This window comes from Amia ocellicauda, chromosome 13 (genome assembly GCF_036373705.1).
Source record: "Amia ocellicauda isolate fAmiCal2 chromosome 13, fAmiCal2.hap1, whole genome shotgun sequence".
Taxonomy (NCBI): Eukaryota; Metazoa; Chordata; class Actinopteri; order Amiiformes; family Amiidae; genus Amia; species Amia ocellicauda.
Genome location: NC_089862.1, coordinates 19,273,375 through 19,300,081, shown reverse-complemented (window position 1 = coordinate 19,300,081; position 26,707 = coordinate 19,273,375). Strand labels below are relative to the sequence as shown.

Here is a 26,707-nt window from a genome sequence, read left to right as displayed (position 1 = left end):
AGCTGTATTAGGTTAACAACAGTTTATATAAGTCTTGGGAGTGCTTAGTGTTCTTACGTGCTGGCCCAGGCTATAGTTTGAGGTCTTAAAGTCACAGGAGGTGGAAGTGAATGTTTTCATTTCATGTCTCCGATAAGTAATTTTTTATGTTAATCTCTTATCATCTGTTAGATTGAGATGTCAGTGAAAGTAACATTCACCAGCCAAGCATGCCAGTCTGTTTAGATTAGGATAAAAGGAAGCAGACTCAGTACAGTATACTTTGACATTATTATACAATATTAACAAAAAATTAAATAAGTGGTATGGATGCCTAGTTGATGAGGGATATTTGAGAACTGATATAAATGTATTTCTTGCATATGAAACTATAAATAATTCAGAAGAAAATGCTGTTAACCTGTCTCAATTCTGTTTCTAAAAATAGATATACTCCTGCTATAGACAGGAGAAATTAGATTCCCTTAGCTTTGCAAGGCTTAATATTATTTTGGTTCCTGATAATTCTTCTAGAAATCATGCTTTTTTAGATTTGTGTGTTTCGGGTAACACATAAGAACATTGACATTGTTGTTAGAGAGGTGTATCAGCTCTTTGAGGTTCTTGCCTTTATAGCCTTACTAGGGAAAGTATCTATATACAGTGCCTATAGAAAGCCTACACCTGCTTTTTTTCACTTTTTGTTGTGTTTCACCAATTATCTACACAACATAAAAAAGTTTTTATTGTGAAAAAATATTTCCTTTTTATTTACATCAAAATTGGATAAGTCTCCGCCCCCCCCGAGCTAATGCTTGGTGGAAGCACTTTTGGCAGCAATCACAGCTGTGAGTCTGTTGGGATTGTATCAACTTTGCACTCCTAGATTTGACAGTAATTGATTATGATTCTTTGAACACCGTTCAAGCTCTGTCCAGTTCCTTGGGGAGCATTGATGGTCAGGTCATGCCAATAATCTTCAGTTGAATTTAGGTCTGGGCTCTGACTGGGGCACTCGTGGACATTTATGTTTTTGCTCCTTTGCCACTCCAGTGTAGTTTTGGCTGTGTGCTTCATGGATGTTGTCATGCTGAAAAGTGAACTTCCATCCCAGTTTCAGCTTTTTTGCAGGAAGGTTTTCCTCAAGGACTTTTCTATACTTTGCTCCATTCATTTCACCTTCTATCCTGACAATTGCCTCAGTCCCTGCTAATGAGAAATATCCCCATGCTTCACGTTAGGGATGGCGTTCTTTGTGTGCTGCACTGTGTTGGTGCCTCTCTGATCAGTCTCTTTCTTGCATGGACATTTAGTTTGGAGGGGTGGCCTGATCTAGGCATGGTCTTGGTGGTGCAATACAACTTAATAATAATCTTGACTGTGCTCCAAGGCATATTCAAGGCCATTTTTGAATACGCATCCCCTGATCTGTGCCTTTCAACAACTTTGTCCCAGAGTTCTTTTGAAAGCTCCTTGGTGCTCATGGTTGAGTCTTTGCTTTGAAATGTACAACCCAGCAGAGGGAGCCTACAGGAACTGATGAATTTATCCTGAAATAATGTGAATCACTGCAGTTTAATATAGGTGGAGGCCACTTAACTTGGTGTGTGATGTAGTCTGTGAACTAATGTAGGTTTGCTATTACAATGGTGTTGGACACTTATCCAACCAAGCTGATTCAGTTTTTAAGTATTTTATGAAGGTTTAGGATCTGTATATAAATGGAAAGAAACAACAACAAATATTGTATTGCATTTTAATTCCTGGATATAAGGTAGCAACTGGTGAACATTTGAATATATTTTTCCAAGTCAAGTCATAAATATGATACAATAGAGATACAGGGACTCCCTTATCCCTGGGGTACCCCACTCATCACCCCAGTCTGATGTTATACCACTTCAGTTACATTTAAATCAGTGCAGAAGGACACACTTCATCTTTTTGCTGGCAATATTATACAGTAAGAGGACTCTATTGTAATTTTAAGATTAAACAATTTTTACTGTTCACAGTACCATTTAAATTGCCACAAACTATGTTGTGCTCACATGTTTGAAGCTCTTAAAATAGGTCCCTTAGAGAACAGTGCATGTAGTATGAAACGTTTTAAAATTTGCTAGGCTTTAATGGAGTTTGAGACCATGTAATGTGGGCATTAGATGTTTCAAAACTAAAAGTAATGTGTTCACAAATTAGAGAATAATTTTTAATTATTACATTCACATTTATCATTCTGAATTGTGTTTCAGAGTTAAACAGTGTCGACCTGAAGGGCTGTGGGAGTGAAAACAGCCTGAATAGTAATGCGAGTCTTCCAAGCGTCCAGAGCCACAGGAGACACACGGAGAGGCGAGTGGCAAGCTGGGCCGTCTGCTTCGAACGTCTTCTCCAGGATGCTGTCGGCGTTAGGTACTTCTCGGTATGTCAGATTAATTGCTTCACTAATCCATTACTGCGTCCTGCTGACTGAAAAGGACACAGGAGTGCAGGGTCTTGATTTTTATTAATCAGTATTGAATAACCTGTGTGAAATGTTTAATTCATAAGCAAAAACATTAATTATATCTTATTATATTCCCCCCCAGGAATTCCTTAAGAAGGAGTTCAGTGAAGAAAACATTTTATTCTATCAAGCCTGTGAATTTTTCTGCCATGTTCCTGAAAATGACAAGAAACAGGTAAAGGCATTTTATGGGTAAATTCCCACATAAAGTGGTGTTATTGATCATCTTATCAATATTGAAGGTTATGAAGACTTCACAACCTTCAATCTAAACCGTTGGCCAAAAGAGTTATCTAAAGCTATTCTTCTATTTTAACTATGCTTCATACTTCCATATTCAGTTTTTTAAACTATGAGAAAGAAAAAATAAAAGTAACTTCTGTGAAAGTTTGATACATTTGTTGTTGAGAAAGGGAATTTTAAGTAACAGTCTGTATTAATGTTAAATAGGAAAATGAATCTGTGCAGAGGTATTAATGATGGTAACAATCTTTTTTTTTTTTTTTTCCTAAGCTTTCACAGAGAGCTCGGGAAATTTATAATAGTTTTTTGTCGAGCAAGGCCACAACCCCAGTTAACATCGACAGCCAAGCCCAGCTGGCTGATGACATCCTCAATGCTCCACGCCCAGATATGTTCAAGGCACAGCAGCTTCAGGTTGGCAATACTATCACTGATTAAACAAATAAAGATGCAAAACACACTGTTAGAAGCACAGCAACTGCAGGGAGTTTCAAATTTGTATTTCTGCATTAACAAATATATCACAATTATCTGGAGAGTCTTAGAGATTGGTTTCAGTACAAGGATATTAGTGAAAGGTCAGCTGTGGAAAATAAGACATGATAATTATATGCTTTGCTTTGTAGACTGATTTGATCCAGATGTCCACATTTGGAATTATTTTAATCAAATTTGTATATTACTATTTGGGACTTTCTGTTCCATGGTCAGAAACTTAGTTACCACTGAAACAAACCACGCAACAAATGATAGAGAGACTGTTAGTACGTAAATGGGTAAAAATTTGAGGAATCTTACAGAAGTACCATGTTACATTAAAAGCTTCAGGATGTCAAAAAATATATGTATTTTATTCCACCAAAATTATTTTCTTTGTCAAAAAGTAAGGATGTTTTTCAGTTTTCTTGTTTTTATTTATTTAATTGTAACCAAAAAATGTAAATGTTTTGCTACTCAACATGGACATGAAAAACTGCTAGCCCCTATTAAATCACGATTTTCAGCTCAAAAATGACTTTTAAAATATGGTTTGCTTGCAGATTTTCAACCTCATGAAGTTTGATAGCTATACCAGATTTCTCAAGTCCCCACTATATCAGGAGTGTATGCTGGCAGAAGTGGAAGGTCGACCACTGCCTGATCCCTGCCAAGTCCCTCGAAGTCCTGATTCCAAGCACAGCATCCACTCAGACCGGTCCAACCTGTCCACTCCCAAAAAGGTACAGAACTCCGCTTGCCAAAGATCAGCTTAACCCTCAACAAATGCATGTTAAAGTTCATTCTTTTAGAAGAGACATAACTTTAAAAACATTAAAAGAAAAGGTTTTCTCCTTGCTATTGAAATTAATTGCAGCGCCTCAGCTACACTTTTAATTGGCATTTCATTTTCAACTGAGAGCTCTGATAGACATTGTTTTTCGTATTTTGATGGTCCAAAATTTAGTTTTTCTTATCTGGATGGATTTGAAATTTTGCTGTGTATGCAAATAGGGAACTAAAGTTCTCATTCATTTTACATGCAAAACTGCCCTGCAGTGTTGGTAAAACTTACCATCACATTCTTACCGTTATCGTGGGTTTTTTTAAGAATGGAATTCAGTGTAGGACTGACTAATGAGACTTGGAAGGTATTAGCATAGGAAGATAGCTCTGAAATGTATCTCACATCCGAAGCACTCAGCACTGGCTCTGCACTGTGCTCTTGTAAGCTGGGGAATGCTAACTATTCACAATGAGTCAAAATGTAAAGCGATGCTGTTGTAGTTCCCTGGAAGCTATAAATAATGTTTACTGGTGATCTGTGTTCTTGTGTTCACACCTCAGACATAGTAGGACATAATTGAAATACTGCTGACTTGTATTAAGAGTGAAAGAATGTAAACTATATATTTTTGTATATATATCATTTAAGGCAAATGTTTAAGTTGTAATATATGTTATCATGTTGTTGGTATTCATACATGTTCCAATTAAATATTACATTTAATCTCCATTAGACATGTTTATCTGTTAGTGTTACATTCCAGTTCAGTTTATCCCAGCTGTATTGTGCCTGTCTTATTGAGTTTACTGTCATTAGCTCTCTTACTCTTACATCATATGTTCTTCTGAATACCTATATGTCCGTTAAGAACTTGCTTATCTTGTATGTCCTCTTATCTACCTTTATGTGATTATGTGCATTATCATTAGCTGTACATGCATTATGTTCTTTGTTTGTGGAGTAAGAAAAACATGACACGTGCCTTTATTTTTGTATGTATGTATTTATTTCTTTTTTTTTTTTCCTCCCAGGATGGTAAGAAACCCAAGTCAGGGAGGTCATTGAACGAAGATTACAAAGAGGATCATGCTGATAAAAAGAGAGGCTTATTCTCCTGGTCTCGAAACAGGAGTTTTGGGAAGGGCCCCAAAAAGAGAGATATTGGTGAATTTATTGGTAAGTGTGGCACTCTATGGATGAGCTGTAAGACTATAATTTGGTGGATGTGTCAATGCTGTCTATCATGACTCTCTGTGGGCACTCAGTTGTCAGCTGCTCTGTTCTTGTTTTTGAAGTGTCTAATTAAAATTAAGAAATAATCAAGATACATGTTGTCATTTGTTTGTACAACTAGTGTTTAAATACAATAATTTATAGACTACAATGGTCTGACTTATATTTTTTACTCTGGTTGTGGAAGACTTACAAGGTTTTTACTTGTATGTCTTAATTTATTGACAAAATATTGTTATTGGCCAGATTTCACAGGCAGCAATGGGCGGCGGGAATCACAGGGCTCTTTGTCATCTGGTGCTAGCCTGGAGCTGGTAAAGAATGAGGTCAGTATATTGAGAGTGCGTGGAGATACAGGAAGCATAACGGCGTACATCATTATGTAAATACACAATTTGGATACGTTTTCACATAGAAAGAGTGCATGTTGGCAGTGCTAATATGGGCAGTCAGGCTAAGGTAGGAAAAGATGGCACCCTCACCGGTGTTATAATCCAGATGATATCCTCCATTTCTTGGTGATTTTATTCAATTTACTTTAGATGAGTAACAATGCACACATCATGCAAGGCTTGTCACTGCCTACCTTTAATGGAAAGTCATTATTATGTGTCAAGCAAAATGTCCTCACTTGATCCCTATTGCGCAGGTTTGGAACATACCACAGAGCTAGTGTGAAGAGACAGGCTTATCAGTTACTGATTATTTGCAATCACACAGGAAGTGACTAAGAGATCTTAATTTTCACAGCTAAACGTTTGGAGGGTGTGGCACTTTCTATCGAATGATTTAGTTTACTTTATTTGTATCATGCAGATTTTTTTGACATTTTAATCTTTGTATCAGTATAATATTCATGCCGCAAACGGTATGGAATGAAGCTCTTATTTGTAATCACTAGAAACCACTTGGTGGTGTGTGTGTGTGTGTGGGAAGGGGGTTGCTGTACATACAGGCAAAGTGTGATTCATCAGTTATTTAGCAAAGCATTTCCAAAATACTACAGTACAGTATAATAATAAAACAAAATGTGTATAATGGTGAAACAAATCAAGGCCTTTTTGATCACATAGATATTTACCTGTATAATTATCAATGTATTTTGTGCTCTTAAATAATATTAATTAGCTTTCCTGTCTAAAGTACACAACATAATAATATATGCAAATGTATATAGTTAATCTATTACTAATTTATTAATTTCAAATTTAAAATAGCCAGATATTCCTCTTGTTTAGCTATTATCACTTTTTAGAAAATAATTGTGGCACGTTCTACAAATGCTTTGCAAACTCCTTGAAGAGAAAGTTGATGAGAAAGAAAGCAGAAGCATACAAGCACCGTGGGGCACACTTATAGGAAAAGCAAGGCAAGAGAAACTTAATAGATATGATTGAGCTCTCAGCACTTGTCTTCAGCTGTTCTCCTGTGGGAGACGGACATGCATACCTGCGAGTGTGGGTGTGTTCTGGCATTAGAGCACTGGCCCAAGCTGTTTGAAATCCTAGTTGTGATTAATTTAAATTAATTAATAGTAGATTGCACAAGCAGTGCTGTTAACAGAACATATTTCAACGACACATTCCTTATTTCCTAATGTTCCCTCTGAAGGGTGATGCCTCCCGGATGTCCATGTCCCTATCTGAGAAGGAGAAATCCCCAAAGCACTGCAACATAAACCTACCGGACGGCTCTGCGTGTGCGATGCCACTCCGCCAGGGTGTGTCCATTAGGGAGGTGCTGCTGGGGCTCTGTGAGAAGCTCTGCATCAACCTAGCTGCTGTGGACCTGTTCCTAGTAGGAGGCGAGAAGGTACAGCCTTCCTCCTGTGATCTGTCTGTGATTGTTAGATTGTGAGCATTCAATCTGAAAAAATGAATTGAGCACATCCCTATTTACTATTTACAAATATCCCATTAGTTAAGGTACGGAAGAAGTAACATGATCAATGATGCACAACATTAAATAAACAGGCATTTTTCATGTTTGGAATATAAATGTGAATTGTTGCTGCTATTATCAAAGATTGTAAATGTTATTGTATTATTTATTTCATCTTTTTTAAATAGTTTCGAAATTATGTTTTATTATTATTTTTTAATTGACCCTGAATTTATTTCTCATACTTTCCTAAAGCCTCTTGTCCTGGACCAAGACTGCATGACCCTGAGTTCACGAGATTTACGATTAGAAAAACGCACTTTGTTCAGGTAAATGTAATCACTTCCGTTGAAGTTTTGTATTTTATCTCAATGGCTTGCTCGTGTACTCTTCAGAGAAAGCAGAAAGGCTACTTGTAGCATTTCATGTCAGTTTAAATGCTCTTTGTCTGTGTAAGCTGAAGCTGTCACTGGGCTTCAGTCTGAAACATTGTGGTCTCATTCTGGAGGCAGAGCTGAGAGAATTTAAATGAGAGAAATGAGTAATAGGCAGTACACTGGAGGACTGCTTGGTAAATAGAGAAATTGAGGATATTTGGCCGTGGGCATTGAAGTAGTTTCTTTGTGCCCATAGAATAGTTTTTCCCAGGGTGGATATAGCGTTTTAAGGCAAACAGTATAGCCATTTAAAACTAAGAAATGCTGTATTTAAAAGTGTTCCATTCAGCTAATGACTGCTTTTTATTTCCATTTTCAGATTGGATCTTGTACCCATTAACCGATCTGTTGGGTTGAAAGCCAAACCCACAAAACCAGTCACAGAGGTTTTACGTCCAGTTGTAGCGAAGTATGGCTTACACTTAAGTGACTTGGTTGCCAGAATTGTAAGTTTTTATCTTTTTTTTTCCGGAAATGTCTAGCTTCTGTCTGATCTAAAAGCTTAAATTCAAAGTAGCAAGTGGCACGTGTTTTGGAAGAGTGACACAGTGGGTGGATAATATTGGCTGAGAAATTGCTGCCACATTTCTGGAATTTTCTGATTTCTTTTGACATTAGGTCACACCTAGTTATGATGGTCATTAACAGTGACTCTGCTCGTAAAATATGTTTCTGCTTGATCCCAAAATTGATTTCAGTGCTTCCTGCACTTCTTACAGCCTGAATTGACTGAAAATCAGTGTGTCTTTTATACATGTTATTATTTATTTGCTTGGACGTACTTGAAGTATAAGGTCTTTTATTTTATCTTCACTCACAGTCAGAAGACAAGTGTGAATAGCAAATCACATTAGTCCTGCTACATGGCTGTTTAAATGCATCATAATTCTCTGTATTTTTTCAGTAGTTTTTAAATAGAGGTTTTAGGTCTATAAGCAATAAATACTATTTCACTTTGAAATGCAACGTAATATGGATATTCCTCCTCAATAGGGGGAGAGCATTAATAATTGAATATCTGAAATTGGATGAATTCGCTAGCCAGTCTGAGCACTGAATCTGATAGCCAATGCCTGTCACGTCTAGGAGAACCGACATGTGTTTTATTTCTCAGCTGGCCCTTCAATAATGAATACTGTGCTGTTCTCTATAGAGTGGAGAGAAGGAACCGTTAGACCTCGGTGTCCCTATTTCAAGTCTAGATGGCCTGAGAGTTGTCCTGGATGTGGCTGATCAGGCCACTGGGAAGGGTAAGAGACACAATCTGGAGTCAGTATTATTACTGAAATTAAAGTTTGAACTGATGTAATGCTGAATTTATTCTATCCATGTGTTTGGTGTTGCCCCTTTACATTTACTCCGGATATCTTAGACATTGCTTAATTTAACCTCAACCCTTTAACATTTTTGCATTCTGTACTTACTTCCTTACTGAATGTGTGTAAGTCATAGGTGGTGATAGTAACGAGATTAAAGCTCATTCAGGTAGACTTTAGATCCAACTGTTAACAATAATAAATAAGGAAGATGTGCTCTTAATAGATCTACAGTCAGCATATTGTTTCTCAGTGGTGCTTTTATCTGCAATACATTTTATCTTGCATTTTAGGTTTGCATTTGCCTTGAGAGTTCAAAGCTCTGACTAGGATCACATCTTTGAATTTTTGACTGCAGTTTCTGCTCTTTAAAATTTCCAGTCTGCAGTTTTCTAATCCTAATTTCTAAGTCACCCTGTATCATTCTTGTTTCTTATGATTCTAGTTTGTCCTGTTGCCTTGTGGGATATAGGGTTTGGTCTGTGGTTTAAAACTGACAGCATATTTGATCTCTGCTTTGTTTTTCTAGCAGACAAACAAAAAAGTGCTTCAGCAAAACCAAGCCACGCACCACCCTTGAATACAAGAAGTCATTCAAGCACAGTAAGGTTTTATTTTAAAAACATCATTTTTGAATATGTTGAGGAACATTCTTGAAAGAAAACGCATCTTCTCCTTTTATATATGCTGTCGTATGCTGGTGTTTCTGCATCTATGTGCCTTCTCCTAACAGCTCTGTCCTCTGTGGTGATGTATAATGTGTGTTGCTGAACAGCTCAAATGAACTCAACCTGGCATAGCTTGCTGTGGCTGATTTAACTCTTTCCTCTTTGATTACGTCTTTTGACTCCGATTGCAATAGTGTAGCCACCAACAGATTCAAAGATGCTGCGACTTCTGTTCCAACCATTCCACAATCTTTATAGAGAACCAACTTTTTATTGATGCTGCCAATTATTAATAATGCAAGTTTTAGGAAAATTGATCACCAAACCGGCCTTGGGCTTAACAAGAGAGGTAATAAAATATATACCTGGTGATAAATCCCTTGGGACACACGCTAGTGGTTCTAAATGTTCAGCACTCTTGCACTGTTTCTCATGCTGCTTCAAGTTCAGCTCAGGGCCTGAAAGAACAAGGGGCTTGTTCTTAGAAACCTCCCAACACCAGTGTCGAGACACCCCACCCACCCCTTAATTGGTCCATTCTCATTGTTGCAATCTAGGGAGATGAAAAACCTTCAGGAATATCCTCTTCTGTGAAAGCCAGAGGGGAAAACGGAAAGACTCCCAGGGAGGCACGGCATTTGAGAAAAGAAGATTCAGTTGATAAACTGGACAAAAGAAAACAGAAAAAGATTAATATAGATGAAGCTGAAGGTAAACCTCCCTCTAACGCATTACTTCACGCCATAGGTTAATTTATTTCAGTGTAGCTTTAAAAATAAGCTTTGCATTCTATCTCACTAACCCATTTCCTTTCTTTAGAAATCTTGACTGCTTAGGACCTCTTTTAACCACACTAATATTGTTTGGAGATTAGCTCCTTACTGCATATTTGGCTGGTTCCATGTTTACCTTTTTTGTGTGTCTGTTTTGTTCGGTTGTTTGTTTGTCTTAATGCATGCACGCTGCTCGAGGTAAATCAGTAAAATAAACTGGAAAATTCATTTTTTACTTTTGTTTTACTTTTTACGAGCTCACAGAGATGTCTGCCTGGTTCTTCCCCACAGAATTCTTCGAACTCATTTCAAAAGCTCAGAGCAACAGAGCGAACGACCAGCGAGGTCTGCTAAATAAGAAAGATTTAGTGCTGCCCGAATTTCTTCGCCTGGGACCAGAACCTCCATGCTCCACCCCTGTATCCCACAAAACCGGCCACAGCAGAGGGAAGGAGAACGGAGGGATGCAGGTCGGAGACAGCTACTTAAATGCAACACAGCATTCCCAGGCAATGGACTCTCCCCAAAACTGCAGTGGGAATTCAGGTTCCTCTAAAACATCCTCATCAGGGCAACGTCGACAAGCCTTGATGCCTCCGAAAGAAAAAGCCCCTTTTAGCTCACCACTTTCCCCCATTGCCCACGCCCCGGAGAGTAGGACCCCCCAGTGGGAGACGCAAGCGTCAGACTGGAAAACCGACACAATACAGACAGTTGAGGGTGAGAATGTAGCAGACTTGACCTTAGTGGGAGAGGGGGACATCTCCAGTCCAAACAGCACACTGTTGCCATCCTCACCCATGCCCCCTTCACATCAGAGCAGCCTGGCTGAACCCAACTTTACCCCACCATCTCCCTGTGGCAAGAGTGAGGATTCCTATGTTGTCATCTATTCCAGCTCAGGTATTTCCGGAGTGTGATATGTTTGTGTTTTTGCAGAGTGCATTGCATTGGATGACTGTGATAGGAAAAGCAGTGTTAACTTACCGAGTAAAGCGTTGCAAATCTGACCACTTTTTAACACTTTTAAAAAGAAAGTCTGGCCAATCACTTATTCACAGGTTATTTCTATGTTCTAAGGTAAATAATTACCTTACTGTCATTCGTTCTTGAACAAACCTATACCCATTTTGCAAAGGTCCTCCCAACTATGGATTTCCATGATTACATTTTCTGTCTTGCTTTGAATATGACCAAGAATGCCCAGTCTCTCAGTTCAGCATTGTTATTGGGCCTTCATTTATACAATATTCTATAAAATATTGATTACTTGCACATTCATTGGTAATCCGGCTACAACAATAAACTCTTCTGAAACGACATGATGTTCGGGTTTGCAACGTTTTACCTTTAAAATAATATAGTTGAAGTTACTTAAATGCACTTTATACTGAAACATATTTTTGTTTGCCCTTTTTTTATCAACTTCAAAAATATTAATTATTCAGACTAATATAAATTCGACGATAAATAAGTTTTTTTTTAAATGAAATAATTTAAGAAAAACTGATTGTATTTACACTTTTCGAAATTAAATTCCACTGGTGCTCAAGACACCGATCTTTCTGTGGTTCATCACAGCTATTCTAAATACATTTTACAATTGTATTCATTCCAGAAAACGGGTTCTAGATGGCATTTTACTTTTTTATCATCAGCGAATTCACCCAATGCTGTTCTTATGACAGCGTGAAGAATAACTCAAGAGGCTTTGGGTGATGTGTGTCTAGGGCCAGTCTAGGCCTTAGCTCGTGTTTGTGCATGCCAGTGTGTTTACAACACATCATATTCACTAGAGAAGAATGTGATGGTTGAATTTGCATGAGCTGTAAATAATTTAGTATGTTTTCCTTGTGGGTTTACTCACTGCACACAAAAAGGCTGAACAAAGCAGGACCTCACTAAACGAAGGCTTTTATATCTTTATTTTTCACTGACGTCTTAGGCTCTGAATTATGTAAATAATCTGTTCTCCTTTGAATTGTTCATAGTAAGCATTTGACATTCTTGTACTCTGTAATTTTTTTTTAATGGAATATTTTTTTTTCCTCTCTGTCCTGTCTTCCAAAAACTGCAATTCAATGATGTGTCTGAATGTGTGCCACAGTTCTCTGTAATTGGGCTAAAGTTCAAAATCAAACATCATTAGCTCCAAAACATCTTATATCTCATATACAGACAATAAAAAAAATGTTTCTAAAATTGATTTTGTTATTTGGTAATATATTTTAAAGAGAGATAACTTATCCCTGAAATTGTATTAATTGTATATTGATATTAACTGAAAAGAACCATTTATGTACATATGTACAGATTTCGATGACTGGTGTCATTATTGAATTGCAATCCATTTCTTGACCATTCTTGTCTTCTGTAGATGTCCTCTGTAGATAATTCTGCTGATTAAATCTGTATCTGTGTTCGTTTAGATTTAATAAATCTTATAACTGAAATCACAAGTTTGTCCTATAAATGTTTGTGATTTATAATGATCCCTCCTCCATTTCATGTTTGTCATCTCTCATGCTCATCCTTTGTGGCTGGTGTGACATTAGATTCTAATCTCAATTTGACTCACATGATTCTTGGCTGTTTAGATAGACTGTTCCAATACCTCTTTATTCAATTAATCTCATGCCCATTTATTTATTATTTTATTTTTCTTGCATTCATTTACTTTGATTGGTAATGCCCTTTTCAATTACTTTTCTTTCCAAATGATGTGCATGAATGAAACTGGCAATGACATGGAATTTCATCCCACTGGACTTTCACATGACAACTGTTAACCTATTTCTAATTCAGATTTGTAACTTAAATTACGCATAGGTTTCTGATAATCCAGTGAAAAAATTAGAACAAATAACCACAAGGATTTTGAGCACGTCTGTGAAAGCATTCAGTAAGTTAGTTGTACTTGTCTGCGCTGAATGCAATTCTTTGTGTTGCCAAAGAGTGCACTCTCCAGTTGTCCATAGATTGGGTCTGATTGGTGCTTTGCCCATGAGGAGGAAATTAGATATGCATGGAAGGACCTCGGCTGAATGCCTAGTTGTAACGGATGGCTGCTAATAATACAACTAAAACATTCATCCATCAACAGCTGAATGGTGAAGATGTACTCCAATTAATAAATATATTAATTTACTTACATTTTTGATGAAAATTTTTAAACTTTTGTTTGTTTTTCATGTTGTTGGATATCGACTGCTGATCCAGATATCCTTTTAAGCAATACTTTTCTCTCCCTCTCTTTCTTTACAGTTTTTAACTGGCAATTCTATTTTCTATTTATACCTCAATTTGAAATCTCTCTGTTGTTTATAGCTCCACTTACTGTTGCGGCCCACCGCAGGAGACATGGTGAATGTGTAATTGCAGACTTCAAAAATGTGGAATCCCATCCGCACAACCACATCCCAAACTGCAGGACTAAAACATTGATTGTCGACTGTTCATCCCCACTGATTATAATACTGCAGGCCTGGCAAGCCACATATACTACAGAAGTCAAAGGAAGTCGCTTCCACTTCTACACAGCCCACGATGGGTCAGTCAGTTGTGTGCTGGCTTTGGGTGAATCCTGGTCTCAGGCAGCTAATGACAAAGCCCAGTTTTGATCCAGCAGTCTCTGTAGTTTAGGGCCCAACTCTGTTTCCAAGGAGAGGCCTTTCCCAACAGAGACACTCAGAAACCCCTGAACTAGACTTGACAAATGCTTTTATAATATAGTTTGGTCTTGTAAAGGGAGCGAAAGGATTTTGTCATATTGTTTTCATATGAACTTGTATGGTTTATGCATACTGTGTGTTTCTTATTGTTATTAATAATAATAATAATATTATTATTTATTTCTTAGCAGATGCCCTTGTCCAGGGCAACTTACAAAATATAAGAGCAATACAAAGTGCAAAAATACAGTGCAGTTCGAGGCATAATACGTTTTACAAATTAACAATTTACACAAGTGTATATGATGTATACAATAAACAATATATAAGGTCTTACATCCTAGAATGAAAAAGCTGAGACAAGTGCAGACAAGATGTTAAGTCAAAGTTAAGAGCTAAGGGAAAGGGAGCATAGGGGAAATCACAATAAACAAAACAAGTGCAAGAAATGCAAAGGCAAGAGTATGACAAAAAGTGCAATCTTACAGGAGAATAAATCACTAAATTACAAGTAGATTCTGAAAAGATGTGTCTTGAGTAAGCGCCGGAAGGAGGTCAGAGACTCTGCTGTTTTGACTTCAGTGGGAAGGTCATTCCACCACTTAGGGGCCAGGGATGAGAAGGAGTGGCTCTGGAGGAAGGGGAGTGAGAGGAGGTAGAGTTAGTCTTCTGGCACCGGAAGACCGCAGCGGTCTGAAGGGGATGTTTGGGGAGACGAGGGACTGCAGGTGCGGTCTAGTCCAGACAGCGGTAGATTATTGTCATTAAATGAATGTAGGCAATGATTCTTCAGCAGTTTTCTAGCTGTTTCCCATATAATATTTATTATATAAATGCCTGCAGTATCTACATGACAAGAATTTAAACCACAATCCTACCTAAAAAGGAAAACTTGTTATCCATTATCCAGCATTTCAGGGAGATCTTTAACCTGCTATTCAATTACAGCACTGCCCTGAGAAGCCAGGTATAAAGTGGTTTGTTATTAACACTGTTACATAAGCAGTGCATATCATACAATGCCTGAATACCTATAAAGTTAATTTGACATTATGTTTGGCTTAAACTCTATACATTATATGTTACAAGTTATCAGACATGCAATAGAGGTATGATATCTATTTCAATGTCCTTACATTAAAATAAATACAGCAGATCCAACATTTTGCAAAACATAGGTAAGTTTTGACAGTGTGTAAGTCTTAATTGATTTATGTCAAATTTAAAGGCCCCTAACATTTGAAGAGCATGTTAAATGTATTAGTAGGCATACCCCCGAGGAAAACTTAAACAGTACTTAGATCTTATTTTTATACATGACATGGGTTTGTCGCATGATTTGAACATGACTGGGGTACATTAGTACATGACTAAAGATTATGTTAACTGTGTCCTGCCAAAACAGAAGAAAGGAACATGGAAAACACTCTGAGTAATGATAAGAAACACAATCTAGACATTCGGCCAGGTTGCTTACTCATCCAAGACATCAAAGGCTTGATAGTTCACGCAAACACAACACAAAATAAATACAACTACAGCTCTGGAAAAAATTGAGACCACTGCAAATGTGTCTTAAATCAGCATCTCTACATGTATGGCAGCCATTCCATTCCATTCATATTTTTATTTGGAATTTGGGAGAAATGTTATCAGTAGTTTTATAGAATAAAACAAAAAAGATCATTTTACCCAAACACATACCTATAAATAGCAAAACCAGAGAAACTGATCATTTTGCAGTGATCTCTTAATTTTTTCCAGAGCTGTATTTCAGCCAAAGCTTTGTAAACAGTTTTATCAGAACAGAATTTGTTGGAGAAATTGTAGCCATTCAAAAGCAATTTTTTAAATCAAAATTGTAGGCAGCCCCGTTGTAACTACAGAGCCGTATCCCGGGTGTCAGGGGCAGGACTGCATCTGTTCATTGGAACCATGGAAACGAACCACCCACACCGTTTGATACTATATGTGTAATAACTCTTTTTAGCTATGGTGATTTTATTTCACTACTACATTTTATTTGTATTTCTCCTTAACAGCACTTGGTTGAAACAGATGGTCTTTAAGAGCAATGCAAGCATACAGAGATACCCAGTAGGCAGTTTACTGAATTCCTGGTTATAGAATCTCTTTGGAGGGACATCTTGATCATTTCAAAGGTTTAAACTGCAATCAAAGGGAAGTTATTTGCCTTTTCCTTCTCTAGGAAAATCAGTGCCACTCTTCGGGTGCTGTTGGTTGGTGTCTAACTAAGTCTCTGGAGATCCTACAAGTTGGGATTGTTACAATATTTGCTTGTAGAGTTTACTGTCAAAATGTAAATGAGTGCTGTGGACTGTATTGTGCAGAGACCTAATAATAATATTTATGCAAATAACCAGTCATGACCAGTGAAAGAACAGTATCCTTTGTTTCATTAGAGTTTATGTGCAGATGTATACTAGTTCAGGTGTTTTAAAACAACATAAAAACTGCATTGTGCCGTAAGGGCTGCCATCTTCAATGCTGTTTTATAATAGTACGCCTATTTGTTTTAATTGCGGTAGCATATGAAATCATTCCTTTAACTTTGGATGGGTTTCCTGTTTGGGCTCCAAGGCATTCACGTTCATTTGCAAGAAGGGTTTTAATCTCAGATGTGTGAATGTATTTGTGCATTTAGGACTACACATTAAAATAAAATCTGCAGAGGCTTTATCAAGTTGTTGCTGTCAACACTGACTCACTTGGGGACCTCTCAAGAACGTAATGTTTCTAGCAGCTAATCAGTCTCATTCAGACCCAGGATCCCAGCAAGTCTGCTTCATTGCGGGGTGTTTTGTTCTAGATACCCAATACTCTTTATGTAAAGGAGTGCCGCCTGTTCTCCGTACAAAATGCAAATCTTCCTAGTCTGCACTTGAGCTCTTGTTTCACTGATCACCTGAAGTAGTCCTTTTGGTTGACTTTGTGAAGAGCTTTGTGGAATTTAAATATTTAAATCAAATCCCCTCTGTTTTCAAAGTGAGAGATTAAATACAATGACCTGGCAATTACATTCCTCTGGCAACAGAAATTAATCTGGTCACTTAGAATTCTTTCAAAGGCTTTGGACTCTTTCTTCTTTTACAAGGATGTAGTTAAATTGTTAAACGCACATTTGGACCATTGCTCCATCAGTGTATTATTCAAGCAAGAAAGGCAAGCATGTGGTTCCACCTCCAGTAACTCCTAAACAGCTACTGCCAGAGGGAACGGGTTCTGTTCAGCATCTTCTGTAAGCGCCTTTGAGAGCCCAGACATGAGCTTTGGAGGCACATGTGGGAATAGCTTTACTCATTGTGGGAACAGGCTAAACCAAAGGTTTGTAGTGTTAATGTAGCGAGGTGCTGTCTAATACACATTTCTTTCTTTGTTTATTTGAGTCCTCCTTTTTACACATAGTTCGAATCAGGACATTTACTAGTTTATTGATTTTTTTATTTTTTGCTGTCTTTTTGTCCATAAATGCATTTAAACTTTTGATCTTCAAAACCTTCATGTAAGACGAGTATTTTGACAGTTAGCGCAGTTTAATGTTCTCTCTGAGAGAAAAAAAGAAAGAAAATGGGTGTCAGCAGATTTTCTCTTCCATTTTCTCTTCCAGGAATTACTTTGTTAGTAATTAAAGATTTGCCACATTAGTTACATAGTAATGGAATGGAAAAGTGCATGACTTGATCTTGTTCTGGTTTCTCTTTTAAAGCAGAAATCTGTTGAGGAAGCAATGGCCCTTTTTCCCCTGACCACATGACAGAGCTTTATTTGTTAGACGCTTGAATGCACTTTCCCAACTTCTTTATTAAGGTTGCCATCTGGTGGTAAGAGGAATTGTAGATTTAACTAGGATCATGGCTAATGTAAATGTACCTCATTGGTTTACAATCACAAATATCTTTTTAAAATCCATTTAGACAGAAAAACAAACACAAAATTAAAATTTTATAGAGAAATCTGTAATGATTCTAATTGATTGAACAAAATAATGTCACTGTTTTAGTAGTGATAGTCCAATGTTTACATACCTGTCCTATCTCACTTCATTCAACTGCAATCTTCATGATTTTCTCTTGACTGTATCAGTGTTTAGCAAACTCAAACAAAAATATAAAAGTATAGTTTAATTAACCTTTGTATTAAATTAATCACTGATAAAATTGTTTCCAAAGAAGCATATGAATAGTTAATCTTATAATATCTTTATCTCTCTGTCAAACTATATATCTGTGTCTATCAATCTATAGCTCTGGAAAAAATTAAGAGACCACTGCAAATGTGTCTTAAATCAGCATCTCTACATGTATGGCAGCCATTCCATTCATATTTGTATTTGGAATTTGGGAGAAATGTTGTCAGTAGTTTATAGAATAAAACCAAAATGTTCATTTTACCCAAAGACATACCTATAAATAGTAAAACCAGAGAAACTGATCATTTTGCAGTGGTCTCTTAATTTTTTCCAGAGCTGTATATGTGTGCGTTTGTGTACGCAATGTTTTTTTATCAGATAAATTAAGATTTTGGATTTATAGGAATTTCATTGGAATTTTAACATATCATGAAGGTTTTTTCTGCTTGCTTTTTAATGTCTAAGAGCTGGGAGGCCTAGTATAACACATTTATTTACACAAGTGAACGTAAGACATTGGAGGGAATGGGCTTTACATATTAATCTGTCAGAGAATGTAGGAGCTTTTTCATCACTAGAGGGCAGCAGTTGTGTTTTCATTCTGATTCACATTTATTCTAGAAAGGCATATATTCCCATTCCACGATAACCAGGACTAATGTTAGCAGTACATCATCTGTAATATATATATAAAAATAAAGAAGCCAAAGGATTCATGTAAAATTAATGTTACCAACAGGGGGGCCTAGAGAGATGCAAAATCCCTAATTATACGACAGCATGACAAGAATGTATATACAACCATTGTGTCTATCTTTAAAGTGGGAAAATCAACAAGTTAATCTCTTCAAGCCTGGGATGAATACATGTTGACAAACCTGATACAGAGATGTTAGTTGACAGATTGTGTACCCCTGTTATTATTCACTGGAATGCAAGTCATGATGCATATATACCTAGTAATACAAAACATACCGAGGTCCAGGACTCCGTCAACTGGGTACCAATGGAGTCACATCATCATTGTGATTCCAAAATAAATCATTTTTACACAACAACTTCCAATGAGTAGTATAATATCCTGTGGTTTTGATTACAGCTAGTGGTGTATGGATTTATGAACAACAAATAATTGTCCTCCCTGTTTTGTGTGGATAGGTGAATACAGGTGTATAAGATGCTGTATGAATCCCGTTCATTTATACAAATTCTCCATTGTGTTGGTTTTGTACATTTTTATTCAATAAGGAGTTAATCAAATTAGTAGTAGTTGCTGATGCAAAATACAGCATTTAAAAGTGTTTAAAAGGCAAATTCAGATGAGGATCAAAGTATTTTGATTAAGGATTGGGTCTTTTTCTCTCAGTTTAATGTTGTGCCGTTTCACTTAAGAGACAGTCTCTATATTTGTTTCATTAATTGATTTATTCACTCACATAATTGATTTCCCTCAGTTATGCATAATAATTTTATAAGCAACTTCAAAGTTAATTTGCACATGGCTGCAGCAGCTGCAGAGATCACACTACCTACTTGCAGTTTTAAATAGATGCACAAATTTGTGCACATTATCATAACCCTTAATTATTTTGCTGACTTTAATCAGGTTATGTAAAAAACTTCAAAAGTACATTTTTTCCAAGAATACATTATTACTGGTCTTTTTGTCCTGGTAATCGAATAATAAGAACATTTAAAAATGAACTCTGTTATGAATAAGCTAGTACATTCTGGTCAATTCTTCATATTAATGTACATTTGTCTGTTGAAACCGTTTCAAACAAATAGATTAACTCTCTCTCTCTCTCATCAAGAAATGAATGTCAGTGAATTGTTTTGGTGCTCAGGGCTTTGAAATGTTTCACACCAATTTAATGATCATCATTGAAACTTAAGATAGAATTTACTGGGAGCCAAGAAACTTTAATCTGCAGTTTTATTCCAGTGGAGTCTTCAGGCTTTTTGTATATATCTTCTGATCAGTTTGACAATAAGAGACTCAGTGCTGATATTGGTTATTGGAGAAGGCAAGATTATTTTAGCAATATCTGTATATCCTCCCAGAGGTGCCAGATTTGCAGACATCTAATCAACTCTCCTGAAAAGAGCAGTTTAATTTCAGACTGTGGACATATTCATTCTGACACTGGCAGAGCAGACATCTGTCAGGGTCCAATATGTTTACAACTATAGGTGCAATATTTTTAGGTTGGTTTTGTTATTGTAAGTCAAACCAATGATAATCCACTTAATCTTGTAGCCTGCAGTTAAACAGCTGCAGAAAACCTCTGGATAATGGTTCATGTGCCACTTCCTTACCTATACCAGTTGAAATATTACTCTGTAACTCATAAGACTGAATCATGCAATTTGTGTTTGCTGTGAGATGTGTCTATAGTATGAATCTTTCAAATGTTAAAGCAAAGAAACTTATTTAACCTTTCAAATGTGTCAAATGCAGAGATTGAGGACACACAATCAACACTTGTGAACTCAAGCATTTAACCGTGTTGTTAAATTCAAAGAAGATCACATAGTAGACCCTAGAATCAACCAGTCTGCCAGTCACCAGACACTGGGTTAATGATTTCACTGCTGGTAGTCATAAGATCAAAAACCTTTAGCTATGGCATGTTTGTCTATCACTGTCCAACTACTGCACCATTGTTAATTAACAGGTTTACAAACAGCACGGCTGAAGTAACTACCAGAACAAAGACTAGCCACCGTTATTATCTTGGGCTACAAAGGGTTGAGTGGTGTGCTGTGAAAATGTGTTTTATATCTAAAAACAGACCTGCTCTTCAAATAGGGACAGATGAGGCAGTGCTCACAGGAAGAAGGCACTGCAAGGAGAACTAATTATTGGGTTTAATGTTGGACACTTAGATTCACATGGCTGCTGTAGAGAAATGAGCTGTAAAATGGGAAATCATTGACTAGGGTGACTAGTATCAGACAGGCATGCAAATAATATGCTACATCTAGGGCTGGCTTTACCTGCCTATTTTAAAACTGATTATTTTATGTGTGATAAATATATATTAACCCATGAAAAAAATCTCTCTGAACCTTCTTATATCTAGACTTCTGCAAGATTTTAAGTTAGCTCTATGTTTAGTATGTATGAGAATCTTCTAAAGTAAGATCTACAAAGCAGCCCCTACTCCCTCTGTCTGTCTTTTATTTACACACATTTCAGAATTATACTTTTCAAATACAAAAATATACAAGTTATCAAACAAATACTCAAGAAAACTTCCCAAAGGTAGGTTCAACTTTAAAACAAGGGCGATTTTAGAATGCATGTCAGCTGTATTGGAGAATAAATATCAAGTGTTGAGGTTGATTTGATTTTCCGGTCAGCGTACACAACTCAATCTGAAGAACTCCGACAGTGAGGTAAAAAGAGACATCCAAGTTCTTAAACTTCATATGAACTGGTTTGTCACCAACTCTTTTGACACAAATAGATGCTTATTTCATTGCCGGCAGATGGCACTGTATACTTGTTACATGTTTTCGAAGAGTGCTCTACAAAGCTTTGTTTCATTAAGTTCTCTTTCCCATGATGTCATTCTGTAACTGCTGTTGTATGGTAATTGCTGTCAAATCCACTTAGTCTTGACACACGGCCATCTGTTTGAATTCATCTCCGGCTAGTGCTGTGAACTGTACAACAAATGGTTAGCAAAATCCACACCTCTGTGCACTCGCAAAGTCATACGCACAGTGTGATTAGCTCACGTGGCAGCGAAAGAGAAGATTAAGTCATGTTTTTTGCAGACCGGTCTGTGTCCTGGCATTTTTTTCTTTCTTGTTACTGATTAACCAAATGAAAAAAAAAAAAAAAAAAAAAAGCTCTTGGGTTATTTACCAGTTAATGATATTCCAAAGTGCAAGCAAGGGGCTTGATCAGTCAAATGTGTATAGACAGCTTTAAGACAACTGAAAATTCCCAAAGTCTTCAAAAAACAATTTTATTTTCCATTTTGTCAATGTTTAGAATTACTTGACTTCATCTGAGTGGTTGTTTTTGACAGAAATAACCAGGGAAACAAACCTAAATTAAAACTGTATATTTTTGAGGAGCTACAGATGAATGTTCATTGACTTCATCTGAACATCTGGATCCACTTGACCTCAGACACATCAGACCGTTAAAATCATTGTAAACGTATTCCTCATTGTTGTCTTATCCATCTTGCAGTGAAAGTGACGGCGATACTGTTTAACAGCCATTGCCTCATTTTTGGAACATGAGAACAAATCCTGAATACTCCGCAGCAGTTTATATCGAGGATCTCGCTGTGTGGAGGTTGTAATGCTCCGACACACAAGCTGTTTCTTGGTGGAACTTGCAATATTAATAAGGTGTGAATCTTCTGTTTTGTTTCAGGCACAGAGAAGAGGCGAGAGAGGGAAAGTGCGCATCCTCCACTGAGCCTCCACAAGAGAGCCCACTCGCTGGGCTCCCCCACGGCCCACAGGCCTGCGGCGCCTCCTCTACCCATTAACCGGATCATCGACGTGGACGGGGTGCGGCTGGAAGAGGCATCCCTGAAATCCTGCAAGGACACGGAGCTGAACCTCAGCTTTGAGGGATACGTTTCTGAACTGCGGTCCTGTCAGGGGAGGATGAGGACTGGTGTGTATAAGACGTCAGACCTGCCTTCCCTCATTTCGGCGAAGAGTGAGAAGGGCAAGTCGTCCGAGAACCAGTACAAGGCTACTTTCGTCTAGAAGGTTTGAGCTGCTGTGAGAGGACACACGTGCAGTTCTGTGTAGATCATCTGAGCACTGTTTTTGACGCATGATTATAAGAAACAAATGTGTAAATGGCTTCATCATAGAGTATAACTGAGGTGTAAAGTTTTGTGTACTGTTAGTGTTGACCGATATTGCATTAGGTAACACTTTTATTTTTTGTAATCACTTGCTTTAGCAGAGGGCCAGGCTGTGGTGTATCAGCAGTGAAGTTTAAAATAAATACACTTATATAAAGAACAATTAGGAGGAAAACATTTCTTCAAGGAATTTTTCTATGCTATTGATCTTTTAGAAATTAATTCATCCAAGTGACACACACCATATTAAAAATTCATTTATGTTTTAAAGCTCTTTATAATTGTTCAGACAGTCTGCTTTGATTATGCATTTAGGCTCTGAGAATCCCTTTATGTGCATGTGCTTCTCATCTCTCAGGCTAAGATATTTCCAGCAGGGGGTCGGTGGTTCGGTGGTTTTGTCATTGTGTTTGTATGCAGAGGAGGTGAATTGTGTATAGAAGTTTCCTTTATAATGCATTGCTCATAACTTCATTTTTGGGGGAGACCTTGTACTCCAACCTTGGTTTTAATGGCTTCTATATAACATTGGTGCAGCAGTAGTGAAATGTCAACAATATGAAGTACAAAGAGTCTTGTCTCTAGCAGGTTTTATGTTAAGAAGACTTATATATATATATATATATATATATATATATATATATATATATATATATAGGTAGAATAACATTACCTTGTAAAATTCCATTATTTTGTTAATACTGTATTACATTGAATTTTGAATACTGAATTTTGTCTAATATTTTTTTAATTTATTTTGAACTGGTGTTAACTGTGCAGCATTTAGAGCAAATGGCTGAATATCAGTCTAGAGATTTAAAGTCATGAACAAAGTGGATGTCAACAAAATATACATTATAAGCCATTGACCTTTATGTGTATTAGGAAGAAACATTGTAAAAGGATATAATAATGGAATATTTTGATTCATGCCTCAATATGTGTCTGACTGAAAAGACATTCACCTCAAGTTAACAGTAATTATTCTAATCATTTCCATGATAGATTCAGATGACGTTTCTGAATCAAAGCTGTTGTCTTGAGGTCTTTAGAAAAGTTATACCACCATAAATGTCTGCTATTGTATTGAACTGTACTGTACCTTTTGACTAACATGTTCAAAATAATGTTTTAACTTGTTTTTATGAGCTTGCTGAAGAAATATAATAAATGCACTATATAATATAATAATCTCAATATAATAACTGTAAAAATATATGTATAACTATAATCAGAAATCATTTCTATTCCCTTCTCCAATATCAATTACTTGAAATACTTACACATTCTAAGGGTATAAATTGTGGAGCATTTCCTTTGTGTTTGTAGACTACTTTAATATATTTCAGTATATTAGTTATGCAAAGCAGTCTACTAATGCACAATGCACATTGGCTCTAGAAACAGCACTGAGTGCCTTTCCAAATGTAACATATTAATGTACTTATATTAATAATACTTTATAAATACATGTTTTACCTCAGCTCCAAGAAGCATGGTTTAAGAAATATGAACTAAATTTTAACTTTAGAAAGACAAACTGGGAATTATCATAATTATATTAAAAAAAAATGCTTGTATAGTGAATCAGCTTCTTTCAACAACAGACTTGACTTTAAAACAATAGGTTGCGAATGCAACCCCAGTTATCTGAAAAAGGAAGCACTCCCCAAGGGGGAGGGGTTTCTACGCACTTCCGTAGGAACCCGATCGAAACGTCACTCTCAAAGCTGCCATTGGCCCCTGCGCTCGTCACTCAGAACAGGTCCCTTCCCACTTCCTGTTCTATAAAACGTGACGTCAGCGCAGGTTCGTCCTTTTTTGCTGAGAGCCAGGATTCCCACGCGACCTTGCAACCCTTGGGCAGTGCTTCCTTTTTCAGATAACCGGAGTTGCATACGCAACCTATCGTTATCGTTCAAGTCGGAAGCACTGCCCAAGGGGGAGGGGTTACTGTATAATAAAACCATCGCAAGGGAGGAGGCAGCGAGCTGATAAGGGAGCCTGCCCCGAGGTGACCGCTAGGGGCCTCGGCAACACAACTCCAGACAGGATCCACAGAGGCCCCTTGGGGCCACACCTGGGCTGCCCAGGAGTGAGGACTGCAGTCACGCTCTACCGGGGACTGTCTGCAATCAGCATATACAAAGCGGGGCTACAGAGGTAAACTCTTACACCTTCTTCTCACAATAGCAAGGCCAGCTGCTCTACTAGTGCATCTAGGAGCGAGGCCGTATGTCTACTAGCACAATATATGGCACGGGGCATCAAGCAACTTGTGTGCCCTCCGCACATTAACGTGGCAGTGAACACAGTGGCCACAGACCCACTGAATAACACATAGCTGGCTAGTTCACTGGGTAGCTACAGCTGGACATAACAGTATACACAGTGTGCCAGCAGGAAAATTCAGGAAAAATCAGGTTCACTGAACGGTACAGAGCACCCAGCTCCACTGTGCTGTCATAAGAACTAAACACATTGCGGGGTACAGGAAGCAAATCATGCACCACCACGTAACACGGGAGCAGTTGTCACCTATTAGCACAGCTAATGCAGGACAACAGCAGGCTCTACCATGACCATCAAACCATAACATTGCGGTGTGCAGGAAAACCATTTATGCACTCTGCGCATAACATGGGAGCATTGGCCGTTTGCTCCACTAGCCCAGCTTAGAGTGATGCCACACCAGCTCTACAATGTTGTACAAATGAACTATATGCACCACGGGGCGCAGGAACCAACTCATGCGCCACCAGGAACACAGGAGCAGTTGACGCCTGCTGATTAGACCAGCTAACGCAGGGCAACATTAGCTCTGCTGTGCTGACAAATGAACTATGTACACAGCAGAACACAAGAGCCCGCTCAAGTGCTTACCACTGAGGACAGCAGCAGCAGTCTCTTGCTCTGGCACACAGCCAGAGTGGGCCACAGACCTGCTGACCAAGGAACTATACACAAAACTAGAGCACCATCAGCTGGGAACAGGCCTGTTGACATGGAATTACATGTTATAAGCAACCATCACTGGAGGCATCTGTCATCATCACCACTCGGTGGCAGACTGGTTCCAGTGGCATATCCAGGGTCAACTTGTAAGGGCTCCCCCATCAACGGAGCACCTTCCAGCATGCTGGAGTGACTGTGACTCTGCATGCTTGATCGCAGCGAGGACGCATCTGTAAACACCCAAACCACCGTTGTAGCGTCTTCAATCGGAGGTCCACTAGAAGGTGCCACTAGAAGGCCCAGCAGCCTCTGCCAAGGGGACACCCAGACATGAGCTCTCAGTCAGAAGAGGGAGAGACACGTGTGTATGGAGGCAACTCACTCTGGCGCCAGCACATAATTGAAGACGTGGACCCCCTGGCAATGCAAAGGGTCGAACACGATGTCCATGCACTTTGGAAAAAGTGCGTGGGGCTAGCAACAGGCCGAAGAAGAGAACAGACAACAGAAAACGCTCCTGTATACCTGCACAATAGGGATGTGAAAGTAAGCAACTATCAGATCCACTAAAATGAACCAGTCGCTGGGCCTGATGGCCTTGTACATGGTGCGCAGGTTGAGCATACTGAAGCGCAACACCCTTACAGGCGTCTCCAATCCAAGATGTGGCGGAAACCGCTATTTTCCTTGGGTACTAGGAAGTGTGGGGATTAGAATCCCCCATGCTGCCCCAGAACAGACCAAGTCACGGGACTCCACGGACAGCGGGGTTAAGGAGACCAGC

At 38.0% G+C, this 26,707-nt stretch overlaps 1 protein-coding gene across 3 annotated transcripts in view; it reads left to right on the top strand.

The window, feature by feature from the left end:
• Nucleotides 1–24,338, top strand: part of rgs12b (regulator of G protein signaling 12b) — a 74,098-nt gene extending 49,760 nt beyond the window's left edge. For 2 of the 3 annotated variants that reach the window (XM_066720101.1, XM_066720102.1), the window contains exons 5-18: nucleotides 2,232–2,401; nucleotides 2,568–2,660; nucleotides 2,999–3,142; nucleotides 3,769–3,948; nucleotides 5,024–5,168; nucleotides 5,472–5,551; nucleotides 6,837–7,037; nucleotides 7,362–7,435; nucleotides 7,863–7,989; nucleotides 8,697–8,793; nucleotides 9,389–9,462; nucleotides 10,085–10,238; nucleotides 10,592–11,203; nucleotides 22,521–24,336. In XM_066720101.1, coding sequence (XP_066576198.1) covers nucleotides 2,232–2,401; nucleotides 2,568–2,660; nucleotides 2,999–3,142; nucleotides 3,769–3,948; nucleotides 5,024–5,168; nucleotides 5,472–5,551; nucleotides 6,837–7,037; nucleotides 7,362–7,435; nucleotides 7,863–7,989; nucleotides 8,697–8,793; nucleotides 9,389–9,462; nucleotides 10,085–10,238; nucleotides 10,592–11,203; nucleotides 22,521–22,864 — 2,495 coding nt within the window. In that variant the 3' untranslated portion in view covers nucleotides 22,865–24,336. Of the gene's footprint in view, nucleotides 1–2,231; nucleotides 2,402–2,567; nucleotides 2,661–2,998; nucleotides 3,143–3,768; nucleotides 3,949–5,023; nucleotides 5,169–5,471; nucleotides 5,552–6,836; nucleotides 7,038–7,361; nucleotides 7,436–7,862; nucleotides 7,990–8,696; nucleotides 8,794–9,388; nucleotides 9,463–10,084; nucleotides 10,239–10,591; nucleotides 11,204–22,520 lie in introns of all 3 variants that reach the window. The other variant, XM_066720103.1, reaches the window with a different exon arrangement.
• Nucleotides 24,339–26,707: the final 2,369 nt, after the last annotated feature.